At 42.4% G+C, this 13,547-nt stretch overlaps 1 protein-coding gene, 1 long non-coding RNA gene and 1 other non-coding gene across 6 annotated transcripts in view; 1 reads left to right on the top strand and 2 right to left on the bottom strand.

Moving 5' to 3' along the window:
- The window catches only part of EPB41L4A (erythrocyte membrane protein band 4.1 like 4A), a 244,559-nt gene extending 240,626 nt beyond the window's left edge, over window positions 1-3,933 (top strand). For all 4 annotated transcript variants that reach the window (XM_058538493.1, XM_058538485.1, XM_058538475.1 and 1 more), the window contains one exon: window positions 3,274-3,933. In XM_058538493.1, the coding sequence (XP_058394476.1) occupies window positions 3,274-3,402 (129 nt within the window). In that variant the 3' untranslated portion in view covers window positions 3,403-3,933. The remainder of the gene's footprint in view (window positions 1-3,273) is intronic.
- Window positions 3,934-5,835: 1,902 nt separating this feature from the next.
- On the bottom strand, window positions 5,836-7,418 carry LOC131404153 (uncharacterized). Its single transcript, XR_009219738.1, has 3 exons — window positions 6,931-7,418; window positions 6,406-6,477; window positions 5,836-6,002 (listed from the first exon to the last, which is right to left on the bottom strand). It is a non-coding gene; the product is annotated as an uncharacterized LOC131404153 (long non-coding RNA).
- On the bottom strand, window positions 6,571-6,703 carry LOC131410582 (small nucleolar RNA SNORA13). Its single transcript, XR_009221343.1, has one exon. It is a non-coding gene; the product is annotated as a small nucleolar RNA SNORA13 (small nucleolar RNA).
- Window positions 7,419-13,547: the final 6,129 nt, after the last annotated feature.

Genomic DNA, 13,547 nt, shown 5'->3' with positions numbered 1-13,547 from the left:
AAAAACAAAGTTGATGTTTATAATGCATCAATGTCCACCCATTGTTTGCAGTGCTGTGGTTTTCAGTCTTTTTTGGATCATGAATCCCTTCAAAAAGCAATTATAACTGCTGTCTTTCTCCCATAAAAATGCATGTAAGCACATACACAGTTTTGTGTATAAATTCAGGGAGTTCATGGACAACCTAAGAACCCTGACTCCAGAGTATCCATCATGCTCTGCCTTTCGTTTGTCCTGACTCATTTATGTCAATGACTTCTGCAAGGACAGAAAAAGCCTGTGCCAGTTTAGGTTAGGTTCCCTAAAAACAGATCCTGAGATGGAGATTTGCATGGAGGAAGTTTATTGGAAAGTGCTCTTAGGATCAACACTTGCAGGGGAGTGGAAGATAGTTTTGGGTAGAAGCCAGAGTTGAACTGTGTAGTACAGTCCCAGTAAAGGCACCAGCTGATCCCATGGGGAGCCTGGGAGCTGAGATGGCCCTTCAATTTCATGCCTCCTGGAGACAAGGGGATTGGGCCTTTACATACTCACTCACCATGTAGTAGTCATTGGATAAAGGGAGCCCCTGGCTGGGTTTGGGGGGAGCCATGGCCCTGGGTGAATGGCCCTGGGAGAATGAATGCCTCGGTCTGGAATGGAGATCTGGGTGGTTAACCACAACTTCCACTACAATCTGCATAATACTTGATTAGACAAATCTGGGAGAGCTAATATGTTGTCCAAACAGTTTGTTTCAAGTCAACGGCACTTTGTAAAAATTATTATTCATGATTAGTAGTTGAGGCTTTGCATTCGGACTGACCTGTATTTGTGTCTCCTCTTCTCCACATATCACTTGTGTGACTTGGAGCAAAGTGTTTAACTTCTAAGCTTCAATTTCTATGCAATGTAAATAATAACCTACATCTTAGGGTTACTGTGAAGATGATTAATAAGCACTTTTATTTTTCAGAGCTTTTTTTTTTGTCTTAAATTTGTTGGTTTCAGTACAAATAGGACTTTTATTGTCTTTTTGCTTTTCCAACTACTCCGTAACTAATCACCATCACTTAAGAATCTCAAAAATCTTAAATTATACACACATTAAATGTTGAACAGATAGCTCTCACTTTGCTGCACACAAGCACAACTCGTTTGTTCTGATCAATGGCACTGATTCTAGGCTTGTCCTCTGATCAATGGCACTGAATCTAGGCTTGTCTCTGGGACATCTTTGATTTTGAACTCAACAAATATCTAATGACCACATCTAAGGAGTGAGAGGCACTGGTCTGTGCAGTCAGCAAACTACATCCCAGGGGCTAAATTAGTCTTCAGCCTGTTTTTCTACAGCCCAGGAGCTAAGAATGGTTTTTACATTTTTAAAGAGTTGTTTGGGGGGAAAAAAAAAAAGTGGTGGTGGGGGGGAAGGGAATATCAACCGAGACAGGAGGGAGTCCACAGTCTGGCCCTATACAGAAAATGTTTGCTGACTCCTGCCTAGACATATTACACATAAAAGTAAATAGGCAAAACAATAAAAACATTAAGTAAGCATTGTGAAGAAACAAAGGCCTGCGTTAGAAAATCAACAGGTGACCTCACTTTAGGTAGACAGGGTGGTCAGAGAAGGCCATCTCAGAAAGTGACATGTAAACCTGAAACCTCGCAGGTGAGAAGGAGCCAGCCATGTGAGGGGGGGTGGAAGGCTGATGTAAGCAGAGGGAGGAGCATGGGAAAAAGTGCTGAGGCTGGAAAGGGTCTGGGTGTTTGAGGAGCTGAGAGCCAACGTGGTCTGAGCACAGTGAGTGAGGGGGAAGGAGGGCAGATGACGCAAGGCCTTAGATGCCATGGGAAGAGTTTGGATTTTATTCTATTTTAAGTGCCAAAAGGAAAACACCTATCTGGTTGCCATGTGGAGAAGGGACTTGAGTGGCACGTGGAAGCAGGAAAGTTGCATTTCCTAAGTTCTACCATGGTGCCAGATTTCTGGCAGTGGCCTGGCCTGCCTACACCTCACCTCCCCTTTTATGCAGAAGGCTAGTAAAAGTGAGGTGGATCAGGGACTTGGATTCACTTAAATATTTCCTTAAGGTTTGCAGGCAGAGGGGACAGGTTCAGTCCTAGACAAACTTACAAGAAGGTAGTGCTTGTTTGGGTAACCTCCCAGCCCCTTTTCTGGTGATTCTTCTGACATATAGGTCTCTATTCCCCTGCTGACTCGCTCATGCGCTGGTGTCTTCCTCTTACCTCTCTGGCTCTCTAGAAATCTTCCATCCCAAACAGATAATGCCTCATACTCCAAAATTACCTTGATTCACTCTCTCATGCTTAGCAGAGTGGTTGTTCCATCAGTGCTTCTTTGCATATCAGTAAAACAAATTAAGCCAGTCATAGGAACAGATGAAAGATCATTTCTTAAAGAGTGATTTATTTTTAGCCCAAATGAATCTCAAAATAATAGAATTCTAGACAGTGTAGCTCATTAGGTGTGGGGATATACTATTGGGGAAGTAAATATGCTTGTTAGCCAGATCTAAGTTAGGCTATCTCTGAAAGGTCAGAGCAGGAAGGTTAAGCAGAGGGAGCTGTGAGTGACACTGTTAGTCCTTCTCAGGGCCTCCACCTGTGGCTGTGGGAGATGTACGTGACCCAATTCCAAAAGTCCTGTGGGTGTGGTACCCAGGCTCTGGTAGCTTGGCTCCATGCTTCCCCATGATGAGTCCCTCATAGTCTAAGTCCCCCCACCCCAGCTGACAGGAACTCTAGCCCCAAGTGATTGTGTTGGGGCTAGAAACACAACCCCCCAGAACCCCCCAGGGGGCCTAGGGGCCCCCAGGTCATTGTGTTTTGGGGGTTTCATTCAGTGACTATTGAAAATATAATCAGGGAAGATTATAAATTACCCCCTACTTCCCATTCTCTTCATCTCTCCTCTCTGCCCCTCCTTGGAAAAGTGGGAGGCCTGAGAGCCTGGCTTAGGAATGGCTACAAAGGAAATGACACTTAATTGGGGGATGGATTGAGATTTATGCCTAATTTTCATGAATAAAATTATGCATGTAACTGTCAGATTAACTTTTTAAACACAATCTTCATGTTGTTATGGTTGTTAACTATTTAAATAGAATATTTGTTGAACACCTTTTGGTATTATGAACCTTTCTAATTATAACGACATCTTAAATGTAAGAAAATCTTATTAATTTCTGATGTATTAATAAAATTGATTTGCTGTGTTTTCTTCTCTGAATCTTACTTTCTGTATTTTTCAAATCTATTTTTTTCTAGAGAAGAAATGGGTCTAAAGATAGCCTGATTGAAGAAAAATCTCAGACATCTACAAGCAATCTGGCAGGAAAACACACAGCAAAAACAATAAAAACCATTCAAGCTTCACGCCTCAAGATGGAGACTTGATCCCAGTGAAGAAGGGCTTGACATGGGGGATGGGAAGGGTGTGTGCCACTTTTACTTTGAAACTGTGAATTATAATTATTCAAATATCTTGGACCCGCAAAAGTGTTTCTTCAAAATAATCGAGCCTGTTGCTTCTTTATAAGGTTTGACTAGAGCATATTTGTGCCGAAGGGCCTTTTTATTTGGTAACTGGAAGAATGGTGGTCTGGTAAAAACTCCTTCACTTGATGCCATATTTTCCTTCCTGGAAACTGCGAGTATCTCATGTCCACCACAACCAAGACCAGATGCTTCTGATCCAAGTTCTGGACTCCCAGACTGCAGCTAGCTAGCTGTGCAATAGTACACCAAAGGGGATGAAAAGGTTCTTCCCAATTCGAGGTGCATCTCAGACTGTGCACAGATGCATGACTGAGGGATCCCTTTCAGACTGCAGATATTTTTATTCATATAAATATGATCTTTGTTAATACTGTATTTTGTGGCATTAAGTTCCACTTGTTATTTACAAATGTAAAAAGTTTTGTTTGTGTTGCTTTTAATTTCTAGTGTCTTTGTCTTATGTTCTCAGAAGAAAAAGGCTGTGTGTGGATTTCATTTGACCTCAGCTTATAAATTCATGACCTTCAACCTGAAATGGTCCCTCCATCCTGTGTGGCTCTTAACTCTCCCCTACTGCAGACCTTTCCTCTCTGCAGATGCCTTTGCAGTCTACTTTACAGGGAAAACAGAAATACTCATGCAGGACATCTTTCATCTTCCCCTTACCACAAACCAACCTCTACTTGGCTGCCATCAACCCTAATCCTTTCCTCCTGTCCCTCTACCTGTACTGTGGAGCCTATCTCCTTCAGTTTTCTTGTCCCTGCTGTCCCCTGTATTAATATATTCAATCTCTTCCTCTCAGCTAGATCCTTGCCACTTGGTTTTAAACTTAAGACTGCCATCTAAAATAAGCCAACCAACTTGCACAACCATAAATCCCTCTCCAGCTACCATCTCTCATTCTGAATTTCTTGCAAGGATTACCTATAGCCAATGACCTCAATTCATCTCCTAATCTCTATTTTAAACTCTAATATGGATCCCACCCCACTGCTCCACTAAAGCAGGCTAAAATCACCTTCATGTCACCATAGCTCAAGCTAACTTCTAGGCTGCCTTGCAGCATTCTTGCTTTCTTTAATGGACTTCTCATTTGGGTTCTGCCATGCTATCCTTTGCAGCTCATGCTGTTCTACCTCGCCAGTTAATCGGGGCTCCTCAAACCGCAGGCCCTCTTCCTCTACCCCAGGTGGATTTCATTTATGCCCATGGCCTTAAAGTTTATTTCTGTAGGTCAAACTACAGACCAGTGTTTTGCCACAAGCCTACTGCTATTTCTCAAAGGCAATTCAAATTCAAGTAGTTTAAAATGCTGCTCCCCAGCTGGATTTAGGGCAATTATGCTTGTGAATGTGCATGACTACACACCCAGCAGTCAGTATGGACACTTCTCCTATTACCAAGTCCTGTTGGCTTTGCCGTCTATAGCTTAACTATCCCTCTTCACTAATTTTACCACCACACTGGTCCAAGATGGTCATGTCTTGCCTAGACAACTGCAGTCACTTCCAATTGGCTTACCTGCATCCCTTTTCTTGCAAATGTGAACTACCAGATTTCCCCTTGCTTTAAACAGAGCTGAGTGGTCTGGCCTCTTACCTGTTCAGCCTCATTTTGTAACACTGAGTTCCCAGAATGGCCATCTTACAAGCCTTATTAAGCACTCTTGTCTAAATGAGGGTACTTTGTAGGGAAAGCAGCTACAACTGTCACAAATCCCGACATGCAGTCATATCCTTTTTCTAGCCCAAGTACTCTGCATATGCCATGCCCCCAACTTTGCCTTGCAAAAGTGATACCTACCCTTTAGTCTCAACGCCGTGTTCTCAGGTTTCCCTGATTTGGTCAAATCCTGTCATGTGTGGGGTTTGTCTCACAAAGTTTTACATTTGTGATGACATCTCCTCCAACTATGTAAGCTTCCCGAGGAACCGTGTTTTGCTCACCATTGTGTCCCCAACTCCTAGTACTGTTTTCAATAAACTTTTTCAATACCTAAACACACTATTTGTTCTTTCCTGCAAAGTGAAGGCAAAAAGATATGCCGACCTTAAGTTTACAGTCTAGTAAAAAAAAAAAAAAAAAAAAATGCAGTGACACTGAGAAGCACACTTGTGACCTAGAAACTAACTAGTCCAGCTCATCATGCATGAGGCACTTCTCCTTGGGCCAGCATAAGCTTGTATTTCATAACCTTATTAATCATATTAATCTTAACAGCTGAGATTTAACAATTTTGAAGTTACTGGGAGGAGGGAGAAACCCCCCCTTTGATCTTTCAGTGAAAGAATGCTATTTTCTGGCAGTTAATCACTTAATACACAAACCTCCAAGAAGCACATTAATTTATTTATTCATAGCCCCATCACTTAAAATGTATATTTATGGATTGTCCAAAGGCAGTAATTTTAATACTCCTTAGACTCCTGGAAATTTTAAATGATCCACGCAACTCCTGTGAAGATCAAGTTTTCAAATTCCTCACCAAGGACATCCTAAAAGACAAAATAAAGCATTCAATTTGAAAAGCAAATATTTACACATCACATCTTAAGAACTTGGTAATAAACTCAGTACATGCTTCTGCATCACATTTAAGTTATGCATTTCTGGACTCAGCTTTATTAAATGTCAACATAAAACATGCCTGAGATTTGACAAGTGGTTTTTTAAAAAATTTAGCTACCACACACAGAAACATCTAAAGATTTCAACAATAAGCTGGGAACAGACTATCCTATTTGCAGTTAGTCACCTTGTTAACTACAGGTGTTAGCAGTACTAATACTAAGGAACCGTTAATAACCAATTTAAACATACCCACTAGAGAAGGCAGCCCAATCTAGAAAGGTGATAAAATACCCATTACAAGTAACTTCTGCTTCAATATCACCCTACCTTAGGTCAGTCACCTTCGTGCCCCCAGACAGTACTCAGCAGCAGTCTATGCTTCAAGCATCCATCTCTCACCTTAACAAAAATTAAAACCGGTTTAGAAAAACTATATACTTAACACGTTGGGAGACTCAGGATCACGTGTAAACAAATTTATGTAAAACAATACACTGTTACTTATGCAGCTCCTACACCAAAGACATCAAATTCAAGGGCTGGAAAAAGCTGCCAAGTGTTTCGTTTGCGCCTTTTTTGACACCACGTTCACTAGTTTCAAAAGTGAATGGGCAACACAAAGGCTACATGGAAACTGGTTACGGACGGCTGTATATGGCACACCAGTTGCGACCCTAAATCAACCAGCTCAAAGGATCTGTTCCCTTGATTGGAGCTGGAAGGGGAACAACTAATCCCAGCTCTAGATACTCTTTTAAGATTCAAACTCCGACTAGGTAATGAAAATTGAAATACGAAGTGTCTTAAAACTTCGAGAGGACTGGTCTTTTTTGCACTAACATGAAAACTCACCTGCAGAGTTGGTGATACTAGATCGATTCCCGCCGACTTCTGCACCTGGAAACGGCTGTCAAGATCTAAACTTGAAATGCACTCGACTTCTACGCCGACCGACTTCACATTGATAGGGTAAGCATACACGCGGTGGCACGGTGAGGCCTTTCCCTTTCACACGAGAGAAAGCCCCGCTTACATTAAAATCTCCCTGGCATACAGTCGATGACCTATAAACTTAAATGCACTCAAATCCTTCTCCCCATGTGCCGGCGTGGGATCGCAGACGGGCGGCCGCTTCGGGGCCCCCTGAGGTCTCACGGACAACTTGGCCGAGGCCAGGCCAGGCCGCAGCCCTCCACGCATTCAGGGCCCAGGGCCTCGGACAGCCGGGCCGCCGCGGGCGCGTCACCAGACTCGGACCGCCGCGAGCCCCCGCCCGGCGCCCCAGCCGCCGGGGGCCCAGCGCACGCCCAGCCACCCGCCAGCTCGTAAACCCCCGCGCAGCACACCCCCGCCGGAGCGCGGAGGCGGAAAAGGCCGCGCCAGTCTCCCACAATGCTTTTCTACGACTGGAAGGACCCACTGTACGAAGGGCGCGGGGAGAACGGACGGTACCATCGGCCGCCGCGGCCTCGCGAGGCGCCGCCGTGTGGCGGGAGGGCGAAGTGCCTCGTGATTGGCCGGGGGACGGCTCTCGGAGGGGGAGAGGAGGGGGGGGCGAGGGTTCGCCGCTTTGTGTGACCAGTTGTTTCCGCGGAGCAGGTTTTGTCAGGTTTGGATACTCATCCACCCTTCCCCCCAGGGTCAAGAGCACGTGGTCTGCGCTGAGCTGGGTGTAGCTCAAGGGACTGGAGACCTCGTGTTCTGGCGGAGGACAGAGAGAGCTCACAGTCTCCAGCTGAGGAAGAGGAAGATTTGCTCAGAAACTATTTATTGGGGGCGGGCCAGGTGGCACAAGCGGTTAGGTGCCTGCGCTCTGCTGCAGTGGCCCAGCGTTGGCTGGTTTGGATCCCAGTGCGCACCGAGGCACTGCTTGTCAAGCCATGCTGTGGTGGGTACCATATAAAGTGGAGGAAGATGAGCAGGATGTTAGCCCAGGGCCAGTCTTCCTCAGCAAAAAAAGAGGAAGATTGGCAGATGTTAGCACAGGGCTGATCTTCCTCACAATAAAAAAAAGAGAGAATATTTATTGAGTACTTAGTGTGTTCATGCTCTGTCCTAAATACCTGGGAATCAGGTGTGAATGAGACAGAGAAGTTTCCTGTGTTAATTCTAGTTGGGCGAGAAAGACACAGAACTGGTGACATGGACACTGTAAGTCCAGATGGTGTACATGCCAAGGAGGACACAAAAGAGGGTAATGTGACCGGGCAGCGCTGGCCAATAGACATATAGTGAGAACCACGATGTCATTTTCAGTTTTTGAAATGCCACGTATAAAAGTAAAAAGAAACAAGTTAATTTTAGTAGTAACTCGACATACGCTAAATATTATCATTTCAACATGTAATCAATATAAAATTATTAATGATATATTTTGCATTCTTTTATTCCTACTAAGCCTTGAAAGTCCGGTATATAGTTTATACTTCCCGCACATTTCATTCAGACTAGTCACATTTCAAGTGCTCAGTAGCAGGCTTTGCCCAGTGTGGCTGGAGCAGCCTGAGGAGGGCAGAGTGGCCTGAGATGCAGCGGAAGAGACAGGCAGGAGCAAATCATATAGGGCTTTGTGCCTGTGGTAAGGTGTTGGGATTTTATGCTGAATTGGTTAGAATTGATTAATTATTATCACAGAAATAAAGCAGAGGTTGTTAATTGGCTTTCTGCTTGATAACCATAACTCATTGAAGGGATAGAAACTGCAGGGAGAGGGCTGTATGATAACAACTGGGTCTCCTTGCTCCTGTAAGTGCTGGCAGAGCATCATCCAGAGACCACATCCCAGCACCTTTCTTTGTTCTTTGAATTCTACTGCTGAAAGAAAGGAAGAAAGGAAGGGAGGAAGGGAGAGAAGGAGGGAAGGAAGGTAGAAGGAGGAAGGAAGGAAGGAAGGAAAGAAAAGAAGGAAAAGTTAGAGAAAAAAAAATTCAAGCCCACAGCTCAGTGGTCATCACACAGGGACTGGCTTGAATGATAACATCAACTCGGAGACAATGGGGACATACAGGAATAAGTGTGTAATGATCACAAGAAGGTAAATAACTCTAAATAACCTGGGATCCGAACCTGTGAACGCTGGGCCGCGAAGCAGAGCATGTGAACTTAACTACTACACCACCAGGCAGGCCCCTCTTCCTCCTTTTTTTTTATGTAGGCGGCTGCCACAGCATGGCCACTGATAGACGAGTGGTGTGGTTCTGTCCCCAGGAACCGGGTCCTGGCTGCTGAAGCAGAGTGCACTGAACTTTAACCACTAGGCCACCAGGGCTGGCCCTCCTCGGTCTTGCTTTCTTGCTAGGGAAAGTCAGGGAGAGGAAATTTCTTTGGGTTGGAGCAGCCAGCAGATCTTGGTTTAGATCCAGCTCTAAACCTGTTCCCTTAGGTGATTGAGCACCTCTCTGAGCCCAGGGTTCCTCATTTACAGGATAGTGACTATACCCATGTACCACACAGGTTAGTTTAAAGAATTGAGAAAGGTTTGTGGAATCGCCTAGCACTGTGTAGTACATAGTGGCATCCAATAAATGACTCTCATGAGCTAGACTCTTCCTCTTGTTTACCAGCACCCCAGATATGGAACATTCTTAGGTTGAGTTCATAAGGAAGAGGGGAACATGCTACTGTTTTTCTTTTAGTGGCTTGATATTTTTGCTCCCACCTTCCTCTTTCCTATCTCCCCTTTATATCTCTTCCGCAAACTCTGGATGGTTCAAGAGTAGGTAGAGGGGAGGTATTTGTTCCAGTTATTGGATTAGTGTTGGTGTCAGGAAATCAATTCTGAAATCTTCATCTTCCTGTCTGCTTCAACCTTATATAGCCCGGTAAGGAAAACCCAATAATTAAGCAAAGGGAAGCCAAAAGGACACGAGAAAAAGATAGAGGATATTTTCTACCTAGTCTCCCCTCCACCCTTGTCTGCTGGGGTTGACACATTATATAAGGAAGTACAAGCTACGTGCAGTGTTAGTGCAAACATGGAACAACCTAGGTTTCCCTGTGTGGTAGGTAGATTAACGGTCCCCCAAAGATGCCCACATCCTAATCCCCAGACCTGTTTCATTACATAGTAGAAGGGGCTTTGCAGATATGATTAACATTAGGGACTGTGAGATAAGGAGATAAAAATGGAAAAGGAGGGCAGAAGAGTTAGAGATGCAGCAGAAGAGAAGGCAGGAGAGGGACTCAACCTTCCATTGCTAGCTTTGAAGGTGGAGGAGGAAGATCTTTGAAGCCAAAGAATGCAGGCAGCCTCTGGAAGCTGGGAATGGCCCTTAGCTGACAGCCAGCAAGGAAACAGGGACTTCATTCTACAGCTGCTTGCAACTGAATTCTGCCAACAACCTGAATGAGGATGGAAGCAGATTCTCCCTAGTGTCTCCAGAAAAAAAGACAGCCCTGCTGATGCCTTGATTTTAACCCTGGGAGACTCTTGCCCAGACTGCTGACCTATAGAGCTGTGATAATAAACTTGTGTTGTTTAAACCACTAAATTTGGTTAATTTGTTATGGCAGCAAGAGAAAACTAAAGCACCCTGTAAGGGGTGGAGAGTGAGAAGTGAGCTGTTTTTCTTACCCAATTCCTTCTTATCCCACTCCAATTTTTCTCACGAGGAGCGTAAGTAAGATTTTGCAGATAAGCTACACACATTTCATTTTAAGTACTTAATCCATATTGAGTTGACTTTTGTTTATGGTGGGTGCTAGGGATCCAATTTAATATCCAATTGATATTAAACAACTTGAATACTTTTTATAATTTGTAGATTTTTTGAGTTTTCTCCTTAATCATATCATCTGCTGAAGCTTTATTTCTGCCTTTTCAATTCTTATACCTTTTACATGTGTCTGTGTGTGAGAATGCCCAGGCTAGGCCTTCTAGAACAGTGTCAAATAGAGTGATAATAGTAGACATCCTTGTCTTGTTCATGATTTTAAAGGAAAACTCTTAAAGTTTCACCCTGTGTGTGTGATATGTAAGACATTTTTATGCTTTTCCTTTTCTTTATTGAGTTCGGGAAGTTTCCTTCTATTTCTATTTCTAGTTTGCTAATAGTTTTGTTTTTTTTTTATCATGAATGAATGTTGACTTTTATTAAATATTTTTTTCTGCCTCTGTTGAGATGAACATATGATTTTTTCTTGTAATTTGTTAATGAGGTGAATTGCATGATATATTTTCTGTTGTTGAACCAATCTTACATTTCTGGAAGAAACCAAACTTGTCATTTAGATGGGACTGTGGTTATCTTTCTTATATCTGTGATAGTTTTGATGTTAATATTATACAGATATCTACTTAATATTAGTAATTTGTTTCTGAAAATCAGATGTTCTGTGCAAAAACATCAACTGGGAGCCTATTTCCTTTTATTTTAAATGGTAAAATTATAATGGGTTACTTGTTAACCCAACCAATTTCCTAAAATGTAACTGAGATACAGTCAACAAACGTCTATTAAATAACAAACTATAACATTAGGCTGTAAATGTTCATAACTTTGCATCTTGATCACCAAACAACATAGTTGTTAAATAGTGGCTTTGTCAGGAGTAACACATTCTCTTTCATTGTTACTGCTTTTCTGCTTGCTTTGATTCCTTCTCCATTAAGTTCTTGAACACTTTCTCAACTTTTTTGGTTCTCATTCTACAAAATTAGGGGGAAAAAGGGCACTATGAAATATGAAGGCACTGTGGAAATGTGGCAGAGAATGATTCACACTGAGGATGATGCTTTAATGCTTCTTTTATCACCAGTAGAGCATTTGTGTAGACTTGCCCTTTCACTGATATTCAGTGTGCTTTTCGATTTGCTGACACGTGACCCAGACATTTTACCAATCGTGTTTGTAATGTTATTCAAGGCATTTCTCTTGTATTTGTTTCTTTGTTTGTTATTGGTAAAAATGTTGTATTGAGTTTTGGTGTCCTAAATATAATTGTAAACAATAGTGAAATGTTGTTTTGAGAGATATAAATGTTGTATGATGTTGGAGTATTAAATTTACTGGGAAAACATTAATTAGGGAAATGTTCTGTGGAGAATGCCTGTACTGGCTTTATAAAATTAGGTAGAGAACTTCTCTTTTTCCTCTTCTCTGAAAAATTTAGTATAAAGTCAGAATTAATTTTTCTTAATTTTTAAAATAAACCTCACTTTTAAAACTATCTGGGTCCGGTATTTTCTTTGTGGGAAGATTTTTAAACTACTGATTCAGTTTCTTTAATGGTCGTTGGACCATTCAGGTTTTTTTCTTCTTTAGTCAGTTTTGGTAAGTTATCTTTCCTAGAACTGTGCCTGTTTCTCCCATGTTTTTAAATTTGTTGGCAGAAAATTGTTCATTATTCTTAGTTTTTTTCATCACACAGACCAATTCTCTGATTCTTCGACATCAACTGTGTGTCCAACAATTCAATTTAATTCTGACACTAATTCCTGGAGTTGGCATCAGACCTCACAGGTCAAGGGCTCAGTCCCACAAGACTGCCCCCATTTCATTTGCCAGCTGCAATGGGTGCCCAGGCTACCCCCACTTCTGCTCAGCCGACTACAAATTCGGGGGTTTCCAGGACCCTCCCCTCTCAGGTTTGATAATTCACTAGAATGACTCACAGAACTCAGGAAAACACTTTACTTACTATTACCAGTTTATTATAGAAGATACAACTCAGGAACAGCCGAACGGAAGAGGTACATAGGGCATGGTATGGGGTGGGGGTGGGGCGTGGAGCTTCTGTGCCTTCTCTGGGCATGCCTCCCTCCCAGCACTCAGATGTGTTAACCAACCCAGAAGCTCCCTGAACCTTATTGTTTAGGAGTTTTTATGGAGGTTCCACTACAAAGGCGTGATTGATTAAATCATTGGCTACTGGTGATTAACAAAATCTCCAGTCCCTCTCCCCTCTCCAGAGATGGTAGGGTAGGGCTAAAAGTTCCAACTCTCGAATCACATGGTTTGTTTCCCTGGCAAGTAGCTCCAACCCTGAAGCTACCAAGGCAACCCACCAAGAGTCACTTTATTGACTTTATTTGTGTCTTCCTCAGTTTCCTTCATCAATGTCTTGCAGTTTTCAGTGTACAGGTCTTTCACTTCCTTGGTTAAATTTATTCCTAGATATTTTATTCTTTTTAATGCAATTGTAAATGAGATTGTTTTCTTAATTTCTCTTTCTGATAGTTCATTATTAGTGTATGGAAACACAACTGATTTTTGTATATTGATTTTATATTCCAAAAATTTACTGAATTTGTTTATTAGTTCTAAGAGTTTTTTGGTGGAGTCTTTAGGGTTTTCTATATATAATATCATGTCATCTGCAAATAGTTTTTTTTTTTGCATTTTTTTATTGATGTCATAATAGTTTATAACATTGTGAGATTCCAGTTGTACATTATTATTTGTCAGTCACCATATAAATGCACCCCTTCACCCCTTGTGCCCACTCACCAACTCCCTTCACACTGGTAA

Source organism: Diceros bicornis, chromosome 1 (assembly GCF_020826845.1).
Source record: "Diceros bicornis minor isolate mBicDic1 chromosome 1, mDicBic1.mat.cur, whole genome shotgun sequence".
Classification (NCBI taxonomy): Eukaryota; Metazoa; Chordata; class Mammalia; order Perissodactyla; family Rhinocerotidae; genus Diceros; species Diceros bicornis.
This window is presented reverse-complemented; position numbering and strand designations above follow the sequence as displayed.